Consider the following 25,240-nt stretch of genomic DNA (forward strand, 5'->3'; position numbering starts at 1 on the left):
CTTTCTGTTCGTTAATGCATGTTATAAAATAAAGCATATGTTGGCAAAACATCAAAGGATATGGCTTCCCTAATCGCTATGATAGTACTAAAAGCAAAAAGCCTATTGCAAATGTGATGATATGAAAAGTACACATACCACGCGTCGACAGGAGGCGGCTCAAGATGTAACGTGTATGATGCAATGTAGCGCGTATATGCTTTATGACCCCTCATCACGTCATACCTACCATGGATGGATGAAATAAAGTGGTAACTTCCCGCCTCGGGAAGTCAATCAATGCTTTTGAGGAGATGATCCGTAACAATTAGGTCCAGACATTGAAATATGGGGGGGCGGATCATCCGTGAGACTGATGTCATGTACAACCATCACCTTCTCTTTCTCTCCCTTTCAGTCACGTGATCTAGCCATCATCATCTTGGCATGGTGTGTCCCATTTCTGCATGCTTTAAAACATGTGCGCATTGCCACATTCTCTAATGCAGGTCAAGGGAGCTGATACTATTAGAGTGGGTAGCAGTAGGGTGGCCTTTTCAGATAATGCATTTGATCTCCTTAATGCGTGTAGGGTTATAAGCATGGGAATGAGGGTCCCTGGATTTAAAATGATGTCCGACATACACGCACAACAACTCCTGTATCATATTTCTTGGGGAGTCCAATGGCATAACATACCAATGGTAAAGCACAATACTACACATAAGGAGTACAACAGCAGCAGGTGATAATGAGCGGTCATTATTGCTGAGCAAATTAAGGAGTGCAACAAAGAACAGTACGTGGCTGATGTGTATGATAGCATGAGAAAAGGACCTTTGATGACATGAATCAGCAATAGATAAATGGGTGAATTGAGTGATGCAAGATGATTTTCTACAAGAACAATGATGCAACAAAAATGATCGCCCTTGGATTTCCATAATGAGAAGGAGGTGTGTGCTCATTCTACTCCGCTGTGGCATTCTCGAAAAGAAGCATATGTGTGTGTCACGTAAGAAATGAGGCACAAATTAGCACGATAGTGCATCGTATAATCGACATTTGTGTAATCTGCTACGGAATCCTATCTCGATTGAAAATTGGGTAATAAGTTAAAAGGTGATGAGACGTAAAAAGTGACACTGATGATGATGGGGAACGAAAACAACGTGCCTGAAACAATGCCAGCTAAAAGAGAATGAAACATCCATATTGGATAGGTGCCTTTAGTAGCAGTAGACTACAACACATACCCAACGCAATAAACCCCGCCTGGTTGGGGCCAGCTTCGCACTACTGTTTTCATTCACTCACTCCCGTTTCCTATTCCCCCCTCCCCTTTCCCTCTTAACCACCCACCCACAAGCCCTATCTCTTTCTACCGCCCTCTTCTTTTTCGGTTACACGTTTTGTCTCGGCTCTTCAAGTCTCAACAACAAAGAGAAAGAAAGGAATCGTCGGCTTTTGCTCCTGAAAGCTCTTTCTTTTTTCTTCATTTCGTTTAATCGGTCGAGAATTATACACTCTCACGCACTCTTTTCTCGTGCTTGTTCACTCACTCACTCACTCACTCACGTACGCACGCAAGCAACAAGCAATGCCGACGACCATGCAAATGCAATCTATCTCGGGCATCATCACTCAAGTGAGGAATACAACGGGTGAAGTACCACCTCCGTTGGTGGGAGCGTCAGTGACGGTAGTAGGGGATCGAGTCTTTGTATTTGCTGGACGACTTGTCACCTCACGAAAAATGACCAACCACATGTACGTATTGGACATTGGCGACTTGACTTGGACACGACACATTCCACCACCTGACTCGGATAAACCGCCCAAGGCTCGCTATTTCCATTCTGCAAGTGTGCACAACAATTCGATTGTCGTCTTTGGTGGCATGGGATATTCGCGTGTTTCTGGTGATGGATTATGTGTATTGGATGACATCTCGATCTTCGATATTGACACAATGTCGTGGCGTCGCCCTGAGATTAAGCCTTCACTATTCGCTCCACGTCCACGCTATGCTCATTTGGCATGTATCGCTGAAGATAATAAGCTCATCATTATTGGTGGTCAGGATATGAACAACAATTATCTCGGCGAAATCAACATTCTCGACCTTGATACTTGGGAATGGGTGCAAGTCAAAGAGCTCGACAAACATGTAGGCGCTTATCGTTCAATTGCCATCACAACTCCACCAGGCACTCGTTTACCAGCTGTACTCAACATGAATGATCAACAACAACATCATCATCAGCAACAAGGATTGGATGCAATGGATAATAAGGAGGCTTCTTCTACTCAGCAACAACGTCGAGCATCCATGGTACGGCAATATGGCCAATTGTTGCAGAATACACAAGAACCTACGCCAATCTATTTGTACACCAACTACAACTTTGCAGACGTCAAACGTGAATTGCAATTGATATTTTCACCTTCGTCACCTTCGTCGACGATCGAGGATTGTTCGTCCTATATGACAGGTTCAGTGATGCCACCAGGGTTGCGTTTCCCAACAGGACACACATTGGGTCATCATCTCGTACTTGCTGGCACCTATTTATCTCCTCAGAGCCATGCTTATACCATTTGGGCCCTCAATCTTGGCACATTGACTTGGTCACGCATCGAGACAGGATCTGTGTTTGGTACTGGATCATGGAACAAGGGTGTTTTGCATGCTGATAGCAATCGCTTGTTGGTATTTGGTCATCGATCTCGCAACCTACTCGAGGATTACAATCATCGACAAGTCAACTTTGATCACGTGGCTACGGTTGATTTGGAAGCATTTGGTGTATACAATTTGCCCAAGCCTACTTGCTCTTCACTTGCACAAGAAATGGGCTTGTCATTACTCAATGAACCATCCGTATCGGATTTCCGCATCATCACGCGTGAACGCCAATCGATTGCTGTTAATTCGGCAGTGTTATCACAACGATGGCCCTATTTCGCTGAATTGATGAAGACGAATCGCGACATTACCACCACGGAGACGGCGAGTACAACACCAACGCAACAAAGCAATAGCAGCAGCAATAGCAACAACGATGCACCGATGCCAGACGACAATGAATCACAACCAGAGACACCACAACCACAACCCTTGCAACGATCGGCTATCAAGAGTCACAGCATGATGTTTCCATACCCACACGCTGTTGTTGTTGCCTTGTTACAGTACATTTATACTGACAACCTATTGACAGCCCAGCAGTATCAGCCTCATGTTCTTTCACAGCTCTTGTTGCTTGCCGACATGTACAATTTGACACGGCTACGAGAATTGACAACACATGCATTGCATCAGATGCTCAACATGTCAACTGCACCATTGATCTTTGAAACAGCAGCATTATCTCATCAAACAAGTCTTCAGATTCGAGCACTCAAGATGATGATTGCAGCCAAAAAGATGATCCAACAACAACAGCAACAACAAAGATTGACAGCAACAAATACCAACAATGGATTGCCCACTGATGGACGACAACGATTACCATCATCGGCAGGTCTTGTGAGCAATAGTGGTGGTGGTGATTCGCCTACATCAATGACTTCGGGTTATATGCCAAATCCATCTCCACAACGACAACATTTTTCATCCAGTGCTTCATCACCTTATGGGGATTCACGTACACCATCCATATATGAACCAGGCAACCATAGCCCATCCAGCAGTAGTGCTGCATCACCTACCTTATCCACTTATCGTGCACGTACACCATCATTGACCAATCGATCCAATCCTTTACCACAACAACAACAACAACCACGCTCATCTCCTTTTGGAACAACTCGATCCACGGGTTCATCTACAAGTCCTCCAGGAACACCTCGCCAGTTACCCATGGGTCTTCCACAGCATGTCATGGATACGGATGATCTCAGCGTTTCTTCAGGTGCAACACCCACGTTTCCCTTGGATCAACCTCCACCTTCAACACCTGCACCCAAAGCAAAAGAAAAAACCAAAAAGAAGAAACCATTCCTGGAAGCATTTGGCAGCAAGTTTTCAATGTCATTTCAGTAATAATACTAGTAGTAGTAGTAGTTGGAGACAGTAGATCCACACAACCACCTCTTTTTTATTTATTTGCTCTTTGCTTTTGACACATACACATATATAAAAAAAGAACCACTTATATATAATAGATTACAGGGATGAATGAATGACATGGCTCACTTTGTGTGACACATGTGAAATGGAGGATGCGTGTGGGCCAAGCTGAGTTAATCTTGCGTTGTTCGTACAACGTTTAAAATTGTCACATGGAGACAAACGCGGCTTGGATCGTCTTTCTTTCGCCTTTCTCTCTCTCTCACTCACTCACAACCACTACCACCATGACGCAATCTACTGTCAACCCTGTTCCCTCTACCAGTGTTCCTCTCAATGGTGTCGACCCATCACTCGAAGGTCTTGTGCGAGGTGCATTGAATCTTGGTATGGGATAAACCATGTTGTGTGCGTGGCATGACAACACGACGACTGAATTATGCAAAAAATTAAAGGCGAAGGCAAACCACTCACTGAAGAAGATATGACCAAGTTACTCGAAACACTCAACAAGAATGATCTCCCTGAAAACCAACAAGAAAACGCAAAGGAGCTCAAAGCCACGCTTGAAGCAGCACGACAACCTGATGGCAAGATTGATGAGACGGTCGTGTACACTGTTTTAGGATCATTCTTATCGGATGGTCAACATGTTGAGGAGATAGCAAATACCATTGGAGACTTTGAGATTCGATTTTAAATTTGGATATATGATAACATGATCTTGTTTGTTGCTTTATTGATGATGTGTACGTCCATGGTTGGTGGATGATGGGTGGGAATTGTCTATATATTACCAACGCACCCGTTGCGTGTTAAACATGTCTGCAAGATTTTGAAGCTCGGTAGTACAATCACTGGAAGCACGTTTCGCCAATGCGGTCGGCATCTACATGATGTCATTTGAATTTTTTGATTAAAAAAGAGCAACTCACATGTTAAGCAGAGACAACTCACCTCCTTTTCAAGAAACTCAATGCGATTCTTATGGCTTGGATGGGTACTGATGAATTGAGGGATATCACCACCACCTGCTTTTTCCATTCGTTTCCACATGGCGACGGCTTCGTGTGGGTTAAAGCACGCTTGAGCCATCAACTGCAATCCAATGGCATCGGCCTCAGTCTCGCATTTACGTGAAAAGGGCTTGTTGAGCACAACATTGAGGAGGACTCGATTAAAGACAAACGAGGGTTCGATCCCAAAGAGGACAAGCGTCAACTGCAATGCGAGAATCACCTTTGCAAAACTCAGCTTTTCCGCACTGTGTCGTGCCAATTGATGGGCTACTTCGTGACCAAGCACAGCTGCCATGCCATCTATCCATATCCTCTTGTTAGCATGAATGATAATATACATGAAGCTATTCATCGTCCTTCCTCTCACCTTCATTTTGTACAATTGGTAAGATGCCTGTGAACACAAATACTTTGCCACCTGGGAGTACAAAGGCACTAATGCATAACAACAATGAATATAGGTTGATTGTCATCAAATGGATCACACTTACTTTGGCTCAGGTGAATCAATAACATGGAATTCCCATTGCAGATCATCCATACCCGATACTTGCACAATCCGTTTCGCCACCCTGGATACAAATCGCGTGTATGGATGATTCGGAGGGAGCACACGCAATCCATATTGTGACATGACTTCTTGATACGCTTGTTTGGCCATGGCTTCCTCTTGTCTTGGCGTCACATCCATAAATCGCATACGTCCACTGATGGGTACCTTCTCAAGATGTGTTGCATAATATCCACCAAACATGAAGACGCCCGTGCCCACAAACACCCATAAGCGCTTCGACATGTAAAATGGCTGGCTACTCTGGTGAAAGCGTTGGTATCCATCCTTCCCCGTCATAATGGTCTGTGGTCTTGGAAATCCCGGTGGTAATGTGGCCAATGGTCGACATTGGAACATGCGTCCTCGAGACACAGCTCCCATGGAGGCAATGCAATTGGGTTGTTTATGCCATTGAGGTGTCAAGGGTCGTACGAGACGCGTGCGTAGTAGTAGTCTTGGTCCAAACATCATCCGTCGGCTGGAGGTTAAAAAGAGAGAGAGGGTGTGTGCGTGCGTAGCTGGTAGAAAGAAAGAGAAATTCAACGATGACACACCTCTATATTAAAGACACACAAGCGAAACAATCAAAATAGCCTTTCCTAAATTAACTCAAAAGAAATATCAACTTTATTTGTTGTTTCGTGTGGTTCATTGATGTGATACGCTGTGGCGCTGAAAACCCCTTTTTCCTCTTTATCCCCCTTTCACTCTTTGATGGTTGTTTGATTCCATGCAGGATGACCTTGTATAACCCGGGTCCGAGTTTCATTTGCCACAAGGCTTTGTCCTTTTCGATAAATGTATACATCGTTGATCTCCTGTACTCCATTCTTTGAGTCAAATGCTTCCTTGTTCCATGCTCGAGTCTTAAACGATTTTGAGAAAACACATTCGTACTGGATCTATTTACGCGTTGAGACAAGAGCAGCAGGTTGTATCCACCACATTACATGAATTCGACCCTTTTCTGCAAAAGCTAAAACCGTACCGCTATGTGACAGCACGTTAGGCCCATATTCTTTTCATTGTCTGTGCACCTTGTACTACTCGGCTTACAGCAAACATTTATCACATGATATTAATGGTGGATTCTGCACTTGCATGATTGCACGTAAAGCATTACATTACACCCAACCATCAACACACAACATAAGCCTATATGTAGTGCACCGATCTTCTTACCTTCGCATTACACAGTTCAAAAGTACATAAAACCAATTTCGTTATAGAGCAATTGAAAAGTTGTGTGAGCCACGGTAAGTGACAAGACTATAAAGGTAAGACATGGGAAGAAGCAAACGGAATCGTTGTTTCTATTACCAACATCCTACGCTTTACAAGATGTATACTACATACAACGCGCAAGAAGAACATGTCTCTAACTTACATATCAAATCTAGCAGCCTCTCTTGTGTTGCATGGGTAAATTCCTTAGCCAAGCTGATTTAAGAAACCCTTATTCAACATGCATCATCCATTTCTAAGCTAAGTATTGCAAAAGTCGTCGCAATGATTACCATCGAAGCCATTCATTTTGGATCAAACTTGAAAGGCATTGTGTGCACGCTTATTGAAAATTAGAATACGACATTGGGCCAACCGTTTATTATCACTGTTCATTGAGCGTTATTCTAGTATGTGATGTGCCTTATCATCCGAATACTATGGCGTGAATGGGTGTCTTGCTTGTGATATCGGGGGAAGGATATAGTGATTTGTGGGGGGTGAGGGTGCAGGCATGGGCGCTGACTGATCCTGAAATTAGCATGGAGAGCAAGAGAACACAATAATTGCTGGTACCTTCCATTATTCCCTTTTCTTCTTCTTTGCCAACGTCAGCAACACCTTCCAAACATTATGGATATCAACACGCTACGTCCACGCATTATCGGTAATGTCAACACGCTACCTTTTGCAATAGACAACTTGTTTGGCTAATCTCGCCGCGTCTTGGTAGAGATCTTGAAGGCCTCTGATCTTGGTAGTGTCAGCGCCAAGGCTGTCAGAAAGCAACTACAACAGGAAACAACTATTAACCTCGATGAACACAAGAAGCCCCTCAATGCGTTGATTGGCGAATGCTACGATAAGGTCAATGCGGAAATGCAATCCAAGGATACCAGTAGTAGCAGCAGCGACAGCAGCAGCAGCGACGACGACGATGACACGTCTCTTGCAACAAAGGCTCAAACGACCACCACCACAACAACAACAAAGAGCAGTAGCCAGGGTACTGTGAAGAAGACGGCACCTAAACGAAAAGCTGAAGCTCAGAGCACAAAAAAGGTCACCAAGAAGCCAAGGAAACCTCGGCAGCAGGATCCAGAGAAGCGAGAGCAGAACAACTTTTCTAGGACGTGGATATTAAGCGATGATATGGCAGAGGTCACTGGAGAGAAAACGGTAATAAAACGGATCATTTTTGGGATGGAAGATTTATGCTAACCCCCCCCCTTTTCTTCATAGCTGTCTCGTCCTCAAGTGGTGAAACATCTCTGGAAATACATCAAAGAGAAGAACCTGCAGGATCCTGAAAAGAAGACTCATATTCGATGCGATGACAAGCTTACACGGCTCTTTGAAGGGGAGACTTACATCAGCGGCTTCACCATGAACAAGTATGTTGGCAAGCATCTTTTAGGACCAGCCGTTGTCAATACCCCACCATCAACTGCATCCGATCCTGTCAACACCACCACCACCGATACCAATGGTAGCAATACGATCCCACCAGCTTGAAAGGAAATGGAGGACTAGGGTCTTCTTTGCGATTGTGCGGTCTTTGTTGGATCCCAGATGAATTCCATTGTTACATGCTTCTCTTCGTTTTATCATCACATTCAATGCCAGTACTTAATGGAACACGCTGCAATAAAACTACTGCTGTATTTGCATGATTTGGACTACTAGAGTGCTTGACAATGATCCTGCGTTTTAATGGAAATGTAGCTTGCTGAAGAAGGAGGGGATGATAATGAATAACAACAATTACTTCTTGTATCGTAAAAGGTTGCCTTTTCTTTCGTCGTACATACTCTGTTTATAATGCAGCATTTGGTTATTGATTCAACTATGCCCCGTATCAAAATAGAACCCCTTGCTTGCTATCGCGTTCTTGCAATCTTCCTAAGCTCATCCTAGTATCTATTGTATTCTTGCGTCACTATTACAAGTGCTTGCATCAAACAGGAGCAAGTAATGAGTGTCATCATGCACCTTTAGTAATTCTCGGCGTACTTTCTTCTGCTTTTGAAGAATCATTTTTGCTGAGACGCTTGCATCAAGTTGATAGAGCCATTTACCTTAATGCCATGGTTAAATAACCGATAAAGTGCATTGATGACTACCTTACGTGATACCTAAATGAGCGTTAATAAGATGCACAATAAATAAGAGTCATAGCTACTAGCAACCTTCAGTAAAAGATACTACGTGACCATTGTAGATCTAAAGCTAGCATTGGGAGCAAATCACGTCACGTGACCACCCAAAAGAAAGAAAAAACAAAAAGAACATCGAAGATGGAAAGCGATGCTCACTACAGGGGTCGAACCTGTGACCTTGGCGTTATTAGCACCACGCTCTAACCAACTGAGCTAAGCGAGCTTATTTCCTTTTTCGGCTTGTGATTTTTCATCGGCGCGGTAATATATATATCACAAAATTTCCATATAAGGAAATACAAGCATTATGGGTATCTATTGATAGTGTAAACGACAACAAATGCAGTGCAAGGGTTGGTTTTGTATTATGGGAAGATGAGAGGCGGGAAAATGGAAAGTTTTACGGCAAGCGGAGAGTCAGGTTGTGGATGGCAGGCCATGATGAGAGCTTGGCCACCGGCACCTTCGGAATTTGAAAGTCAAATTTACGAGAGACTGGCTGCATGATCTCATAACCCATCTTTGCTTTGAGAGCCATCAAGTTTGAATTCTTATCTACATCAGCACGTCAACTGCACAACATTAGTTGAACGGTCTCGTTGAAACGACATTGCGTTCTGAATGAAAGTAAATCGACGTATGAAGATCTTGCGATCGGCACCGCGATTGCTTACGTTCACTTTTTGGCCACAGATCTCCAGGGGCTCCCGTACAGAACCAAGCAAGTCAACCACAACCACGCACTGCATATGTACATTGGCAGCGAAAAGCAAATTCTTACGTTGTATTGAATGGGATTATGAAAACTCGCTCCATGACAACCACAAATAAACATATAGTTACATAATGGAACATAATTACATAAGAAGGGTATATACAAAAGAGAGGATGACCAATGACTATGGTGGCCTGTAAGAGTCTGTGGTACTATGCAGCATGTTACAGTGAGTGTACAGGGGTCGTTTGAATAATCTTGCATCGTGCTTTTAAGGATACTTTGAAAGCATATGATGACTTCGACTACCTTGTTGATTTGCGAAATGAAGATTGGAACATGGCATGCAGCAATCCACATCAGATCAACACCAAGCAGTCGATGATGGTTAAGAGCTTGGTGCTGGGCTTTGACTTCACCACAGCCAATCTGTTTGCCCAAAGTTGATCCATGCATAATGTTGATCGAGGCGTCTGGTCGCGTGGTCGTTTGCTTTTCCTCATCGCTGATGGATGTCCTATTCAATTTTGTATTATAGAACGTTAAATCTTCCCGTTCTCCCTAAAACCATTCATTTTTAGCAAAGGAGAGCCTTGCTTACCATCGAAAAAGAATGTTGTTACCTAAGTTTTCAAACAGCTGAGCAAGAATTGCTTGCATGTACTTTTGCCACCAACAAAGGAACCCCACATCTCGAGGCTGCCTTTTGCCTACAAATGTACAAGGCATCCTTCAACAACATGTATCAATATAACGAAGATAGTTAAACCTACCAAAAGATTCCATCAAAGTACACATCCAAATGGCATTAGGCAGCAATGAGCACTTTGAGTGTAGTAAAGCAATGAAATGAGCTACATAGATGAATGCATGAGTATCCTCATTTAGGGAATCATATTACAAAGACTATCCTTGAGACTTACCGAAGGCCATTGATGATGACATGAATACAAGTAGAAAGAAGGGCTTATGATAGTGTTGGTGACAGCAAGCTTGTTTATATGTGAGTGGGCGTGAGAATTGTTGTCATGATTCATCAAATTGATAAAGTGGTCAAGCGTCTTGGAGTACTTGAGTCAAAGTGATAAATCCACCTGCGGCTTGAAAGGTGATCTTTTATAGGTAACTTAAGGATGCCTGTTACGTGAGGGATGATGATCTCTTCATGCAGTCAAGGGAAGCCCGATGGCAAAGGCAAGTAGCACAGCGACAAAGAACCATCACCATCAGAAACCTTTCAGCACAAGAGACCAAGCACGCGATAGTTTCACTTAATCCTGTTCCTCAGTCCTTTATCTTTTCTTGCTTTCCATTTCTTTTTGGATCATCCTGATATAAAAGGTGATGGTGGTTCATCAAAATGAAGCTCAGCTGGACGTCCATTGTAATACTTGGATACCATGGCAACATAGCTATTAGCATATCAACCACCCTGTTACTGTATCTTTGGCACAATGAACCTTCTTGCTGAGTACATTTCAAATGGCTCAACAATGGTTACAGAGTCATCTTGTTATGTAAATGAGAAAGCTTTATTAATACACATGCTAGTAAAAGTGATCTTTGTTGTAAGTAAAAGGGAAAAAGACAAAGACGATCCATGTCGATCGAGAATAGAAATCCGGGTTTCTTGGCAGTGGTACCGATTGTCTTCTTTAATTAGATCCAATTATCATACACAAGAGGAAAAGCTCAAAGTTGGATGATTCGGCTTTCGAACTGAGAGGCGCCAAGCCGGTCCGTGTTCCTTTTTCTGTTTGATATCGTTTGCCTGTTGGTATTTGCAGTCAGCCGTTTTTCCCCTTTCTCGTCCTTTCTCCCTATTATCCACCTCATTCACATTCGTCATGGACCGAACACAAGGCTATGAGGCAGGAGGCTTCAATACAGGCTCTTTGCATTCGCCACCACCAACACGTAGGAATTGGGATGATGCCACCACCGATATCCCTCTTCATGAAACGGGTTCGCCTCACGTTCAGTTTGCCGCCAAATCGCCATCTATCATTCCATCGCCAGTCTATGCCAATTCACCTTCCATGCCTTCTGGATCAGTAGTCGCTTCGCCAGCAACGCTTCCACCGCCTTTACCTATGCATACATCGAGTACAACCACTGATTATCCAAGTGGATCCACTACGGCTCGTAACTTTGGTGCCGACACTTTCAATCATAACGGTGGCGAAAAAGTGGCTGTGGAAAATGAGGATAGCAATATGGGTTATGCAATGTACGAGCGAAACAACAATGCAGCAGCAACAGCAGTCAACAATCAGCCAACGTATTATGGAAACACCGGTCTACGATCCGACGGATTTATGCGACTTGAATCTCAAGAGGATGATATGCAACAAACACGTGATGGTGGAGCAGCAGCAGCAGCAGGTTACAAGGATGGTCATTACGCTCAAAATACACAACCCATGCCACAACAAGGCACTTCCTATGTACCTTACTTGCAACAACCTGCCATGATGGATTCTGCTGGTAGACGTAATTTGGGCATGCGACTCTTGTTGGGACCTGTGCGTCGACCTTGGTTCAGCTGGATATCAGGTTTAGCCATGCTCATTGTTTTGGTGGTCGAGTTTGTCAAGAATTCACAAATGACTGGAAGCGTGATTGAAACAAGCCCAACATTCAATCCAATGATTGGACCTAGTTATACCGTAAGTATTATCCTCCAAGTCAATAATAGGATCAAGGTACTCACCCTCTTTGGATAGGTATTAATCAACATGGGTGCAAGATTCACACCATGCATGCGACCCGTACCCAACTACTCTCCATCAACATCAATCAGTTACTGTTATCGTGAACAAGAAACGTGTACTCTTGAGGAATTGTGTGGTTTTGGAGGATTTGGTGGCAGTGATCCTGATCAATCTTTTCGATTTATCACACCTATCTTTATGCATGCAGGCGTTGTGCATTATGTCATGAACATGCTTTCTCATTTGCGATTGGGAGCGGATCTTGAGTGTGTCTTGGGTGCACCACGGTACATTCTTCTCTACATGGCATCAGGCATCTATGGCTTTGTACTAAGTGCAATGCTTGCTCAGACGACGACAGGTATGACAACAAAATGAATTAAAGACCAATGAGAAAGCAATCCGATGCTGACACATCATCTACGAACTTTCTATCTTTTCATATATAGCCAGCATGGGGTGTTCAGGCGCGCTCTTTGGCTTAATCGGATATATGTTTATCGATGTACTGGTCAACTGGAAAACGATTGCAAATCCGATCCGAGAACTCATAAAGTTGCTCCTGGTCACTATCATCTCCCTGGTGCTTGGCTTGTTGCCTGGTCTAGATAATTTTGCTCATTTGGGTAAGGGAAACACACACACACACACGTATCCATGGGGTGGGGAAATGAGTAGGAGCTCCATTTATTTTGACCTAATATGGATGATAGGCGGCTTTGTTGTGGGTATTGTTATGGGCGCGATGATCGCTCCAATGCGTGAAGGTTTGGCAAAAAAAGGAAAATTGATCACCTGGGGCATTCGGGCCGTTGCATTTATTATCTTGATCATCCTCTTCGCGGTCAGCATCACTTCGTTTTACTCAAGCTCCGATCCATCTCAGGTATGCGGCTGTCAAAGTATTAAAGTGCATTGTGGGACGCTGATCCATTATTTTTCCCGCTTATCAGATTTGCCCGGGCTGCAAGTACCTCTCCTGCCTCCCCGTCAACAATTGGTGTGATATATAGAAAATCAACAACATTACGCGTATTACGTATATATATTTTATTCCCTTCTTCATGTGTCTTTCTTTCCAAGGAAGACAGCCTCTGTTTATGTGTATAAAAATACTTCTTTCTGTGTACAAGCAAAAACGTTATTTTTATTTGTGAGCGTGATGGATACAAGCTTAGAGCTGGGTGGGATCAATCTCAAAACAGGAAAAGTGGCTAATGACTGACCAAGCCCATTGTCCAAACATAGAGGGTGCGTCATGATAAATAATGTCGCACCTGTCTCGGAGGGGAAGGAATCTTGAATATATAAAAGGTGGCATTGTTTGCTCTCCCATAGACGCATCATCTCTCTTTCTCTTACATACACACACAAACTCATAACCATGGTCAATCTTCGTACTGCCGTTGCTGCTATCGTTGCTGTGAACAGCACAATTTCGGGCTTTGTGCGCTTCTCTCAATGCGATGGTGAGCGTACCAAGGTCCACTTTGAATTGGATGGTCTCGAGCCTGGAACTGAACATGGTGTCCACGTTCACGAGTTTGGTGATATGTCTGATGGTAAGCATGAATTAGCTCTAAAGCATACACGTATTCATGATTTGTTTGTAAACAAGGTTGCACTTCCATGGGTGCTCACTACAATCCTTTCAATGTTACCCATGGTGGTCCTTTCGACAAGGTGCGCCATCAAGGTGACTTTGGCAACGTCAAGGCCGATGAAAATGGTCATGTCAGCTTCGATTTGACAGACCCAGTCGCCACTTTGCATGGCCCACGTTCCATCCTTGGGTAAGATTTTATCATCTCTCATCCACCAACGATAAATTTGGGCTGACATATGGCTTGTATTTAGTCGTGGCATTGTTGTTCATGCTGATAGAGATGACCTTGGTCGTGGTAACTTTGAAGATTCCAAAACCACTGGCCATGCAGGTGCACGTCTCGGATGTGGCATTATTGCTGGTAAGTTGAAGAACACGTTTTGTACAAGTAAATGATCATACTCATGATGGCAAATAGTCACAGAGAACAACCAAGAGTAAATGTATAAACACATAGCATCATTATCATCCATAGCCTTTCCAGAATAAAGAATACAGTAATTCAAAACATCTTTATAATTGCGGTCTTTTATGTATATAGTGTGGTGTGGCAGAAATGCAATGTGTTGTTGAGGGATGGCTGAAGAAGATGCGAAACGAGGGTTATGCCGTATGGATGGAATAAAGGTGACAAGGAGTAAGAGGGTTCTTGGTTGTTGTATTGTTGTTATAGCTCGTTGCCGATGGTCACCCAGTAATCACGCAAGTTGTTTTTGCGACCAAAAATCTCCAAATACTTGCCTAAAAGTGATTGTGAATCATAACACGTCGTAAGTTGGGGATGAAAAAATAACGTGAAACTGAAGCTACTCACCATCCGGTACAAGCTCTTCAATAAGCTCGTAAAGTTCTTCGGGTTTTTGACTTTGTCCTCGTCGTTCGGAAAAGATAACATCAGATCCAACAGAATGTCGGCAGTTGGGTGGATCCTCGCCCTATGGTATTGCCATACAAGGTCAATCCTCTATTCCGTAGAATGCCTATCACTTTAACCCACCTTTTTGCCCACAAGACAAGTTTCTTTTGCATGTTGTAGATAATAGCCGTGACCTTTAGCCATTCTCCGGTTGACAGTTTGCTTGACCCAAGTGATATCATCGACATAGCTACACAAGGCGCGGCACACATTAGCTATATTAGGATGTATGATATTGTTGATCCTTTTGAAACTTACGTATAGCCCCAACGTTCCATGAGCTCAAATGCCTTGGCATATTTGTTGTTGATCACCCAAATAAATATGAATCCATTCTTTTGCAACTTGGGAATCGGGATTTCTTCGATACAAATATCAGGGAGTTGTTGATATGCAATAGCCACCTAATGATAGAGATGATAAGCATCCTTGTACACCGGGATAGTAAGATAGATGGGTAACTTACACCACGAGTAGGAGCATGAGTGGCAAGCTGCCATGGTGGATCAGCAACAATGACATCGAACTGGACTTCGGCTGCAAGTGACTAAATAGCATGGCTCTCCCAATCAGCAATGTAATCCTCACTTTTATCATCATCGCCTTGAATAAAAACTCACATCCCAATCAAAGTTCATGACATTGGCCTTGATAGGTACACACCACTCGGGAGCTTCGTATTCCTCAAGGTCTTTTTGGTCATAGTGAGCTCAAGCTGTTCCTTGCAACAATGTATTTAAATACCATACCTTGGTCGTCGAGTTCCTCTTCTTCATCACCTTGGTCTTTGCCATTGATGCGTTCTTCCAATTGTGAGATCTCGGTTTGCAAGGCGTCAATAAGGAGTTGCAGTTCGATCTCTCGCTTGAGCAAGTTTTTCAATCCGAGATCGGTCACTTCATTTTCGTCAAAGTTGTCAATGTCAATGAGCGTATCCGACGAGGGGGTGCCTTCGCGTGACATGGTTGTGTATGTATGAGAGAGAGAGAGAAGGGGAAAGAGAGAGGAAAGGGAAAGAGGAACCACAAAACGCGCCATACGGCACCAATCGGCGCGTGTAACAAAATCCGTCACCAACGCGAAATTCCACATAGGCATGCGAGCGACATCCAATCGAATGATCCACCACCTCTGTAAATTGATTATGTATCATTCCTCCAAGTACCAAGTATTCTATACAAGATAGCTGAAAATGGTGCATAGTAGTACATCATGTATGCTCAATAAAGGTGTAACGTATGGTGTCTTTGTGATAGAATGACAATGAATACGGAAATAAAGATGATCATGTTACAATCAAAGCATGTATCATTCCTAAAGGTTGCCTTAACTAGCATCATTCTCAAAATCTGTAATCATTTATTGAATGTATTTGATGGTAGAGATCAATAGCGCTGTCAGCCATTCTTCATTCAGCAGAGATCATTACAATGAAATCATCCCTCTTATTGAAAGCTGCAATGTTTATTCTTTGAATTCCTTCCCTTCAGGAACGATGATGATGATGGGGCTCGGCATTGATCTGTGCAACGCTATCCATTGCAGCATGGCTTTGTGGTCGGGAATCTTCATGATGGCATTGCCCTATAATTGGCACTCAGTTACGCTTTCAGTCTCTTCTTTATCTCCTTCATCCCACTTACGCTTCATCACCCATGTCTCATCAAAGTGGCATTCAAGGTACCTTGCTGAATGGGCGTACCCTTGTTAATAGCAACAGCTAACCCAACATTCCACCTGGTATAGTTTCCGAGGATCTCGCAAAGACCTTTGCTGATGCAGTTGCCACGGGAAATACTCGTTCCATTCGTATCTCCATTGTGAATGGTATGTATCGACGAGCCACGTGAGCAGCGAGTCACCAAGACGACGACGACAACAAGAGTACTAAAATAACTTGCCTACTTGCAGAATCCTTGGAGACCACGGGAACGACACCAGTTGAGTCGAGCCTGGAGCAAGGTAAATGGGACATGTGATCACTTGGCTTGGTTAGGCTGATTCAGGCTTAGATTATACCAAGATCACAAACTTTTTTGAACCTGTAACGCCTGCCTATGTGCTCGTACGTTTGGATGAGAAGGATACCAAGGGTGGCTACAACTGGTTGTTCTTGTGCTACGTCCCCGACAACGCCAAAGTCCGCGACAAGATGCTTTATGCGTCAACAAGAGCTTCATTGACAAAGGGACTCGGCGATAGTCATTTCACTGATAGTGTTTACGGCACAACAGAGGTAATTTGGTATGATGGAATCATGTCTTTTATAGGTATTGATGGGATCGCTTATACCACTAGGCTGAGCTGAATTGGGATGGCTACAAGAAACATCTTGCTCATAAGAAGGCTGATGCTCCTTTGACACAACGTGAGCGTGAATTGGCAGAGATCAAGTTGGCTGAAGTAAGTTGATTTCGATGAAAAAGGTATCCAATTTGCTAATATTTCATGTTCTAGGCCAAAGCTGTATCCGATTATCAAGGAACTACCACTCGCAAGACATATGCCCCAGGTATCACGTTCCCCATGGCCGATAATGTGTTGGAAGCGCTTGGCGATTTGAAAAAGAGCAAAGATGAGCGTGCACATAACTTCGTTTCCTTGGTAACGTATCATTGTGCGATTGGACACGGCCGATAGCTGACCAAATCTCTATTTTTTCTAGTACCTGGAGAAGGAAACGATTGAATTGGACAAGGCGGATAATGTGCCAGCAAATCAAGTTCACTCTACCCTTGCTGCAGATGCCCCACGTTTCACCTTTTATTTGCTTGAACATAATGGCACCGAGAGCTTAGGTAAAATGATGGATAATGGCTGTTGACATCAACAATGCTGATAACATGCTATGTATTAGTCTTCATCTACACTTGCCCATCGTCTTCCAAGATTCGTGAACGCATGTTGTATTCATCCTCAAAGGCAAATGTCATCAATGCAGCTGATAGCCAGTTGGATCTTAAGGTGACGAAGAAGGTATGTATATGGAGGGATGGATTATGGCAATATCATGTTACTTATTGAGATTTGACAGCTTGAGACAAGTGATATTGCGGATCTCACCGAGGAGTATCTTGTGGAAGAGGTGTCTAGTGCTACCAACGCAGCCCCAGCTCAAGGCATTGTTGGCCAGCGTGTGCAAATGTTGAGTGGTCAACGACAAGGCCAATTCAGTCGACCTATGGCCCCAGGAAGACGACGACCCGTAGCTAATACCACTACAGCTCCTGCAAGCCAAGATTAGATGATACTATTATAAATGTGGGGCATTTTTTTTACACAAAAAGACATTGTCAATGTTTTGGGACAAGATCGGATCATGTGAATAACCAATGTTTGTTTGTTTATACGATATAGCTCATAATTACAAGTATAGATAAAGATTACAAGAAGGTGTTACATTACATATGTATGGGATTGATCTAATGAGGGATGTGCAATGGGCGTACGCCTGTTGATGGCCCAGTAGGAGCAGCAGTGTTACCCATGGGTTGTTGATTCATCATACCTGGTTGCTGTTGTGGATGGCCATACGACATGGGTTTAGATCCAAAGTGTGGTTTAGTCATTTCGGGGTCACCCACGCGGCGTTTGGGCTTGGGAAGACAACATGAGCCGCTAAAGAGGAGAGATCCAATCAATAGAGCACCCATAGCACCGAGCAATGTCCAAATCGAATTTCCTGCAACACCACGCCATCCACCAGTGAGGCTCCTATTCAAGGAGATGGCAAGAACAAGACCGATAACGATGGCACCAATCGTTGTAAGGAAATTGAGCCAAGTAAGAGTGGACATTAAGGAGCTTGAAAGACGACGATGGGCACAGCAGAGCATGATAGGCAAGCTGAGAATCCATAGCAAAAAGCTCAAACAAACTCCTGCCATGCAAAGTGCAAACAAGGCTGTGAACATGCTGTGATGATTGCCTCCTGGTTGATATTGCTGGGGTAACATGGTACCCACGTTTGGTGTGTTTCCCCAGTTATAAGATTGAGTTGGGTGGCCACAAGTCTCAATGGATTGTGTGGTACCAGAGCATGCATTCCTGCGTGTAACATGTGAATTTGACAGCAAAGCATAATCACTTTTAGCTTACCATAGACCGAGATTATACACCTGGTTGGTGTCAGAATTGCTGACTTGATCAAAGTACATGCTACGCAAAAATGTGCGATTGGACAAGCCTCCAATCATCACAAAGAGATGCAGCAAGAATGAAAATAGCAAAAAGAGTGAAGCGAGTAGTGCACAACACTTGAACAACATGGTGCAATAAAAAAGAAGCCAAAACTTATTACGATGGTTTACGACAGCTGATGGCCTTTATATAAATTTCAGGCGTTTTTCTTTTTACTGGGCCTTGCGCTCAAACCCTTCCAGCATATAAATGCATGCTACCCACCCATGTATACTTCCCCATATCAACGCAGCGTGTGATTTGTACCATACACAACCCCTTAGTACGACACTACCAGAAACGACTCCTCAAGCACTCCTTCATCGATCTTGTTGATTCGTGCCCTTTCTTGGCAGGGAGAGAACAAGCTTTTGTCGCTTTGTAATAAACTACAAAAATGATCTTGCTCTTTCTTTATCATTCATTCTTCTTCTTTCGATCGTCCATTTCATATGCAAAGTTTGTCACGTTTGGTATCTCGTTTAAGTGTGCGTAGAAAACGACGTGAGTCGTCGCCAGCCGTACAAGAGACACGAGAATGTCAACATGATAGTGACCCTACTCCACCGATCCCTCAGCAAAGTCATCGATACTCTGCGCCACCCCAACCAACAGCAGCAATAGCAACAACAACAAGGAAAACGGATGATCCAGCCATAATGGCAGATGAGCAGCAGCCTATTGCTGCAGCTGAAGTATCCTCACCTTCGTCAACTGTGAATGACAATCAACCATGTGCAGCGCCTCAAGTTAATATAGATAGTCTTGAGTTTTCGGCTTCGAGGGATTTAGCACAAAGCCTTGGCAATGAGTGGAATGAAACGAGTGAGCAAAGTAGTGAATTGATAAGGTTTCCCGCCTTGGAGCACTTTTTGACACCTTGTTCATCATCACCACCATCACCATCACCACCTCCTTGTTCAAGTCAACAAACAACTTGTCCTTCTTCTCAGCCCCTATCCAAGCCATCCCATCGCCAAGTTACCAAGAAGCCTACAAGAAGTCGACTCTCCTTACATAGGCACAAGTCTGCAGTGCAGTTGCTCAAGCGTTCTAAATCCATTCCCCAAATGGTTGCTTAATACCCTTCAATGCCCTTTTTATTATTATTCACCTCCCTCCCTTATCTGTGACGATGACAAGTAGTAAAATACGAGCATGTAGAATTCTATAATGTGTGTGTGTGTGTGTGTATCACCAAGCCAGCGCTTGGGAGAGGGATGTGACACATCGCTCCTCCGCTGCTTTGTTGTGTTTTGTTACCGCTTCCTCCTGCCGACCCAATTTTTCCTCTTCACATATATACATACACACATACACGACATGGCATTCGTCAACGCGTTAAAGACCAGCGCGTCCATGGCTCAACATCGGGTAAATGCTTGCAACAACCCCATCGCACTACACGCCATTACCAAAAGTGTCTCCATTAACGCTCTTCTTTATTGCTTGATAGCCGACAGCATTACGTCCTCTTATTCAACATGCCGTGCGTATGGCTCCCATGACAGTAGTACGTTGACAATGACACTACGATCTTGAGTTGAATACATGGGGTACTCACGTGGGTATGGGTATAGCAACCGAGTCGAGTGGTAGCAGCACGTTTCCAGTCAACGACGACGGCACAGCAGAGTGGTTCCGAAAAAAAGTATTCAGACACGACCAAAAAGCTTGTATACGGCCTTGCTCGAATGTTGGGATGGAACTCAAAGCCCTCTGTGGCTATCCGTACCAGTCATCAATTATACAATTCATGTGCAAAGCAAGTGGAAGCCAACAAGGCATTCTTTATTGAAGGTATATCAACGCCCTAAAAATTTTGGGATAAGGGTCAAGCTGACACACCATAATAGCTTGCAACCTTCCTGACAATTTTCAATCTTGGTTCTCGGTGACACAACTTCATGTCTGGATGTTGATGGTTCGACTACGAGCTGATGATAATGGCAAGATGCTTATTCAAGAATTGGTCAATCGTCTCTTTGAAGATGCAGAGGCACGCATTCGAGAACATGATGTAAGGATCGAGTCAAGGATTGGATTGGATTGGATGGGATGATCTAATCAAGCGCTCTATAGATCACGCAGCAAAGAATGATCAACAATTACATTCAAGATTTCCTTGCCCAATTCCATGGTGGTGTTGTCTCGTACGATGAAGGCATGTGCAAGGATGATCCCGTTTTAGCAGCTGCATTGTGGAGGTAATCTTATACATATGACATGTGGGATGATGGGTGAGCTAACATGGTATGTATAGAAACCTTTTTGCACCCACATCGAACAATGCCGTCAACCTTGCATTGGTGGTTCAATATATCCGAAGAGAGCTGAAAGCATTAGATGAGCTAGATGGTGAAAAACTCAATGCTGGCATTGTGCAATTTGGCAAACCCGACATGACCTTTTGAACACCATAACAATAAAGCGTACTATTTGTTTCATAGATAAACTATTACGTCTTGAACCCATTACACATACACATTAATCCTATATAAAACCCAATCATCACCACCAGCAACATTATGTTTAACATCTTCTGGAATGTTGAAGAAACATTTATTGATACAAGTACTAAAAAAGTGGTGCTTAGTTCTTGTCCTTCTTGAGCGAACCCATGAATTGGTGCTTCTCGGCGGGAGTTTGGAAGCGACCATGACCGAACTTGGAAGAAGTATCGATGAACTTGAGAGTGACCTTCTCGAGAGCGGAACGCTTGGTGTGGACTTGGAGAGACTTGCGAAGAGTAAGAACTCTCTTCTTGGCACCAGAGCAGCCACCCTTGATCATGACGAAGTCTTCGTTGACAACACCATAGTGGGGGAAGCCACCCATGGGGGTGATTTGCTTCTCAGTAAGATCGTACTCAGTGGAACCAGACTTGGCATCAGCGCCGTGAGCGATGCGGTAGATCTTCTTGTTTTGGTCAGTACGACGATGGTAACCACGTTGACCAGCGCGAGCAACAGAGTACATGACACGAGCAGGATGCCAGGCACCAATACAAGCAACCTTACGGAGACCACGGTGAGTCTTACGGGGAAGCTTCTTGGTACCCCAACGGTGAGTGACACCTTCGTAACCGTGACCCTTGGTGGTACCGATGATATCAATCATCTCATCTTGCTCAAAGACGGAACCAACAGTGAATTCCTTTTCAAAGTGCTCACGAGCAAAGTCAACCTTGTCAGCAATGGAGCCACCGTTGAGTTGGATTTCCATAATGTGAGCCTTCTTTTGACCGAGACGGGCCTTGCCAATTTGAGTGTGAGCAATGACACGGACGACAGAGCAGTACTTCTTGATACGCTCAAGCTCACGGGTGATGTCCTTAGCACCATCAGCATACTTCTTGGCGTACTTGGTGAAAGCCTTCTTCTTGGAGGCATACCAGTTCTTGTAGAAACGACGCTTGGCTTCATCAGACAAGTGCTCAGCCCAAACGGTGGTAAGGGTACGAAGACCACGGGGAGTCTCAATGTAACCAACAACACCAACAATGACCATAGGAGGAGCCTCAATGATAGTGACAGCTTCAACGATCTCCTTCTTGTTCATCTCTGTAATAATAGTAATAGCCCATTAACGATCTGTGATCTCCCCCCATTCCTCACTCACGATACTTACTGGAACCAGGACGATCCAAATCACGAACAATGTGGGTCATACCAGCCTTGTAACCCATGAAGGCAGTCAAGTGAACAGGCTTCTTGGCATCATCCTTAGGATAGGCCTTGACACGACCACGGTGTTGTCTGGTGCGCTTACGGGGGAGGAAACCCAAGTGACCGTGACGGGGAGCTTCGTACTTGCGGTGAGACTACAATGATGATAAAGAAGTATGTATTAGATGGATGAATCAATGGATGGATGGATTGATGGATGGATTGATGCATCCTTGTGGATTAGATTCTTACCATCCCTAGAAGACGTTATGAGAAAGAGGAGGATCAATCGTTTGTGCACAAAGGCTGATTAAAAAAAAAGACGACGCGAGCCCGCTCTTTAAGCCTCCGATTCATTCAACAGCAGTCATTGTTCTCATCTGGAACATCTTTTAAATAAGCCTCTTTTTTCTTTCAACGCCCCCCTTTGATCTCGCGTGGATTGCACGTGTGTGTGATATGATAAACATGCATGTATGGCTATTACCTATTCTATCCCTCTTTGAATAACATGGTATCTTTTATCCTTGATCATTTCTCCTAAAGTCGTCAAAGTGCCCTGGATCATACCCAGCAGACTCTTTTGGCTCACCACTTTTGGTAAGCCTAATCGGATGCACAATGATGTTTCATTCATCCCAACAACAATCACGTAACTGAATTTTCTTTTTCCCAATGATAAGGTATGGATCAACAATGAATGATATGATAGCAGCATGCTTTATAGAGAAGATACTTCTAATAAAGCACCGATTCACACAACACAACGTGTTGCTTATGGTATCCAAGCTTCCTTGTATCCAAGTCAACCACTATTGCCATGGCAACCACCTGTCCACCAACACCTTTTTTTATCAACGCTGACATCCTTTCATTCATGGAATCATAAAACCCCTCGTTTCTTGGAGACAAGAGCAAGACGATACGCGTCGTGTAGTAGTCATGTGATTTGATGTGTGGATAAAAGAGGATGAATGTGCGATTGTGGTAGGGTAATGGGATGAACAACATGCATCATTGTGCCTCTATTTCACTGGATCTATGGTTGATCATCATTGTTGGAGAGGGGGGGTTTGCCATTCACTGATACAAATGGGTGGGATGGTGGTAACAGCATAATTTTTCGCAGTGTGTATATACCATAAAGAGATTCAATCCATCCATCAGCTTTTTATTTAGCAAATGCATCTAGCAAAGACACCTCTTGTTGCTGCAATGATTCGTTCAATGACAGCAAGGTTTGGTCCAAGGCCATAATAATAGGCGGGAGTTAAAGAGGAGAGCCACATCCACGGTCCCAAGCCCTTTTTTCCTTTTCAAAACAAGAAGCTTTTTTCGTTTGACCTATGGCTCGTGGTGCCCAAAAGGAACAAGCAAGGTAAGCCCTTGTGCATCGTTTGCAGTAATCTCGTTCGTGATGAGTAACCAGAGGGGTGATTGCAGACAAAAAGCCCAGAAGGAGGCTGCCAAGAAGGGCAAGGCCAAGTCGCAACTTGGAGCCCGTGCTGCTGGTCTTCAGGTAATAAAGGATAAAAACGATACCAAGGCAATGGCTGATAGGCAGGCATTCAACAGGTCAAGTGTCCCAAATGCTTTGTGACCATGCCCACTTACAAGACCTTGGTGAATCATATGGAGGCAAGGATCATCGATACGATGAAAATGGTATTGGGTTTATTGCCAATGAAATAATGGGTTGTTCTTTTTTTGATAGGCCAAACATCCAAAGGATCCTGTTCCACCCGAGAGTGATTTTACTTCATGAGGCTCAGTCGACGTGTTTACTCAAAACGACATTCCATACCACACCATTACCATTTACACCCTTGTGCGCCAAGGATATTGATTGCTTGTTTCCGTTTCCTCAATGGGATAGAAGGAATTGCTTATATTAATATCTTGTAGTTCCTGTAATGCCATTAACAAATTTGCTTGATTAGATCATGTCTCATGCTTGGATGATGGATTGCTTGTTCAGATCAGTGTACGTGTTATAAATAGAGCAGAGGTAATATGGTGTGTTTATGTTGTTGAATATACTCGAGTTGTGCGTGTGCAATGTTGGTTTGGATAGTGGATGATGAAACATGGCAGGATGGGTATGCATGGTAACCACACGTTACGCCTATCGGATAAGAGATGGGGTGATTTTCTCTCTTTTATGTCTTTCCTACTGATAATCAGATATCACATGATATTGGCATTTTGACTTTTGCTTGGCAGGATCAGCATCAAAGATCCAAGATAATGCCTTATCATCTTTCTTTGTACCTTCCTTTCCCCACGATTCCCTCCTCCCCCCCCGCACGCTCTTCTTTGATGCTCCGAATGTCCCCCACAAGGGGGTGAGCAACCATGTCTTCTTTAAGCATTTTATTCAGACACGCTTGTATTATCTCCTTCAATTAGGGTAAAGAGGCCCTTGATCATGAA

At 43.8% G+C, this 25,240-nt stretch overlaps 13 protein-coding genes and 1 non-coding gene across 14 annotated transcripts; 9 read left to right on the forward strand and 5 right to left on the reverse strand.

Annotated features, from left to right (window-relative positions):
- Positions 1-1,579: 1,579 nt before the first annotated feature.
- On the forward strand, positions 1,580-4,027 carry O0I10_005566 (uncharacterized protein; the record flags this gene model as incomplete). Its single annotated transcript, XM_058485605.1, has 1 exon — positions 1,580-4,027. The coding sequence occupies one exon, from the start codon at positions 1,580-1,582 to the stop codon at positions 4,025-4,027; it is 2,448 nt and encodes an 815-aa protein (XP_058343752.1).
- Positions 4,028-4,341: 314 nt separating this feature from the next.
- On the forward strand, positions 4,342-4,754 carry O0I10_005567 (uncharacterized protein; the record flags this gene model as incomplete). The annotated part of the gene is made up of 2 exons (XM_058485606.1): positions 4,342-4,441; positions 4,510-4,754. The coding sequence occupies 2 exons, from the start codon at positions 4,342-4,344 to the stop codon at positions 4,752-4,754; spliced, it is 345 nt and encodes a 114-aa protein (XP_058343753.1).
- A 93-nt stretch (positions 4,755-4,847) lies between these two features.
- O0I10_005568 (uncharacterized protein) lies at positions 4,848-6,007 on the reverse strand (the record flags this gene model as incomplete). Its single annotated transcript, XM_058485607.1, has 4 exons — positions 4,848-4,943; positions 5,012-5,373; positions 5,441-5,508; positions 5,565-6,007. The coding sequence occupies 4 exons, from the start codon at positions 6,005-6,007 to the stop codon at positions 4,848-4,850; spliced, it is 969 nt and encodes a 322-aa protein (XP_058343754.1).
- Positions 6,008-7,483: 1,476 nt separating this feature from the next.
- Positions 7,484-8,365, forward strand: O0I10_005569 (uncharacterized protein; the record flags this gene model as incomplete). Its single annotated transcript, XM_058485608.1, has 3 exons — positions 7,484-7,517; positions 7,584-8,029; positions 8,093-8,365. 3 exons carry the CDS (start codon positions 7,484-7,486, stop codon positions 8,363-8,365), a joined length of 753 nt encoding a protein of 250 aa, XP_058343755.1.
- A 793-nt stretch (positions 8,366-9,158) lies between these two features.
- Positions 9,159-9,232, reverse strand: O0I10_005570. The gene has a single exon. It is a non-coding gene; the product is annotated as a tRNA-Ile (tRNA).
- Positions 9,233-11,571: 2,339 nt separating this feature from the next.
- O0I10_005571 (uncharacterized protein) lies at positions 11,572-13,451 on the forward strand (the record flags this gene model as incomplete). The annotated part of the gene is made up of 5 exons (XM_058485609.1): positions 11,572-12,393; positions 12,451-12,799; positions 12,888-13,064; positions 13,152-13,324; positions 13,392-13,451. The coding sequence occupies 5 exons, from the start codon at positions 11,572-11,574 to the stop codon at positions 13,449-13,451; spliced, it is 1,581 nt and encodes a 526-aa protein (XP_058343756.1).
- Positions 13,452-13,822: 371 nt separating this feature from the next.
- On the forward strand, positions 13,823-14,485 carry O0I10_005572 (uncharacterized protein; the record flags this gene model as incomplete). The annotated part of the gene is made up of 4 exons (XM_058485610.1): positions 13,823-14,000; positions 14,057-14,231; positions 14,296-14,405; positions 14,463-14,485. The coding sequence occupies 4 exons, from the start codon at positions 13,823-13,825 to the stop codon at positions 14,483-14,485; spliced, it is 486 nt and encodes a 161-aa protein (XP_058343757.1).
- Positions 14,486-14,711: 226 nt separating this feature from the next.
- O0I10_005573 (uncharacterized protein) lies at positions 14,712-15,923 on the reverse strand (the record flags this gene model as incomplete). Its single annotated transcript, XM_058485611.1, has 7 exons — positions 14,712-14,785; positions 14,859-14,979; positions 15,042-15,150; positions 15,219-15,364; positions 15,427-15,507; positions 15,581-15,651; positions 15,710-15,923. The coding sequence occupies 7 exons, from the start codon at positions 15,921-15,923 to the stop codon at positions 14,712-14,714; spliced, it is 816 nt and encodes a 271-aa protein (XP_058343758.1).
- Positions 15,924-16,615: 692 nt separating this feature from the next.
- Positions 16,616-18,204, forward strand: O0I10_005574 (uncharacterized protein; the record flags this gene model as incomplete). The annotated part of the gene is made up of 9 exons (XM_058485612.1): positions 16,616-16,640; positions 16,707-16,787; positions 16,872-16,922; positions 16,973-17,196; positions 17,259-17,363; positions 17,418-17,564; positions 17,626-17,758; positions 17,818-17,936; positions 17,995-18,204. 9 exons carry the CDS (start codon positions 16,616-16,618, stop codon positions 18,202-18,204), a joined length of 1,095 nt encoding a protein of 364 aa, XP_058343759.1.
- Positions 18,205-18,382: 178 nt separating this feature from the next.
- Positions 18,383-19,117, reverse strand: O0I10_005575 (uncharacterized protein; the record flags this gene model as incomplete). The annotated part of the gene is made up of 2 exons (XM_058485613.1): positions 18,383-19,007; positions 19,059-19,117. The coding sequence occupies 2 exons, from the start codon at positions 19,115-19,117 to the stop codon at positions 18,383-18,385; spliced, it is 684 nt and encodes a 227-aa protein (XP_058343760.1).
- Positions 19,118-19,591: 474 nt separating this feature from the next.
- Positions 19,592-20,221, forward strand: O0I10_005576 (uncharacterized protein; the record flags this gene model as incomplete). The annotated part of the gene is made up of 1 exon (XM_058485614.1): positions 19,592-20,221. One exon carries the CDS (start codon positions 19,592-19,594, stop codon positions 20,219-20,221), a length of 630 nt encoding a protein of 209 aa, XP_058343761.1.
- Positions 20,222-20,462: 241 nt separating this feature from the next.
- Positions 20,463-21,553, forward strand: O0I10_005577 (uncharacterized protein; the record flags this gene model as incomplete). Its single annotated transcript, XM_058485615.1, has 6 exons — positions 20,463-20,513; positions 20,596-20,652; positions 20,720-20,939; positions 20,996-21,159; positions 21,222-21,346; positions 21,403-21,553. 6 exons carry the CDS (start codon positions 20,463-20,465, stop codon positions 21,551-21,553), a joined length of 768 nt encoding a protein of 255 aa, XP_058343762.1.
- A 178-nt stretch (positions 21,554-21,731) lies between these two features.
- Positions 21,732-23,062, reverse strand: O0I10_005578 (60S ribosomal protein L3-B; the record flags this gene model as incomplete). Its single annotated transcript, XM_058485616.1, has 3 exons — positions 21,732-22,702; positions 22,770-22,962; positions 23,060-23,062. 3 exons carry the CDS (start codon positions 23,060-23,062, stop codon positions 21,732-21,734), a joined length of 1,167 nt encoding a protein of 388 aa, XP_058343763.1.
- A 1,091-nt stretch (positions 23,063-24,153) lies between these two features.
- O0I10_005579 (uncharacterized protein) lies at positions 24,154-24,572 on the forward strand (the record flags this gene model as incomplete). The annotated part of the gene is made up of 4 exons (XM_058485617.1): positions 24,154-24,185; positions 24,251-24,326; positions 24,383-24,445; positions 24,522-24,572. 4 exons carry the CDS (start codon positions 24,154-24,156, stop codon positions 24,570-24,572), a joined length of 222 nt encoding a protein of 73 aa, XP_058343764.1.
- Positions 24,573-25,240: the final 668 nt, after the last annotated feature.

The sequence above is a fragment of the Lichtheimia ornata genome (assembly GCF_029851405.1).
Source record: "Lichtheimia ornata isolate CBS 291.66 chromosome Unknown scaffold00022, whole genome shotgun sequence".
NCBI lineage: Eukaryota > Fungi > Mucoromycota > Mucoromycetes > Mucorales > Lichtheimiaceae > Lichtheimia > Lichtheimia ornata.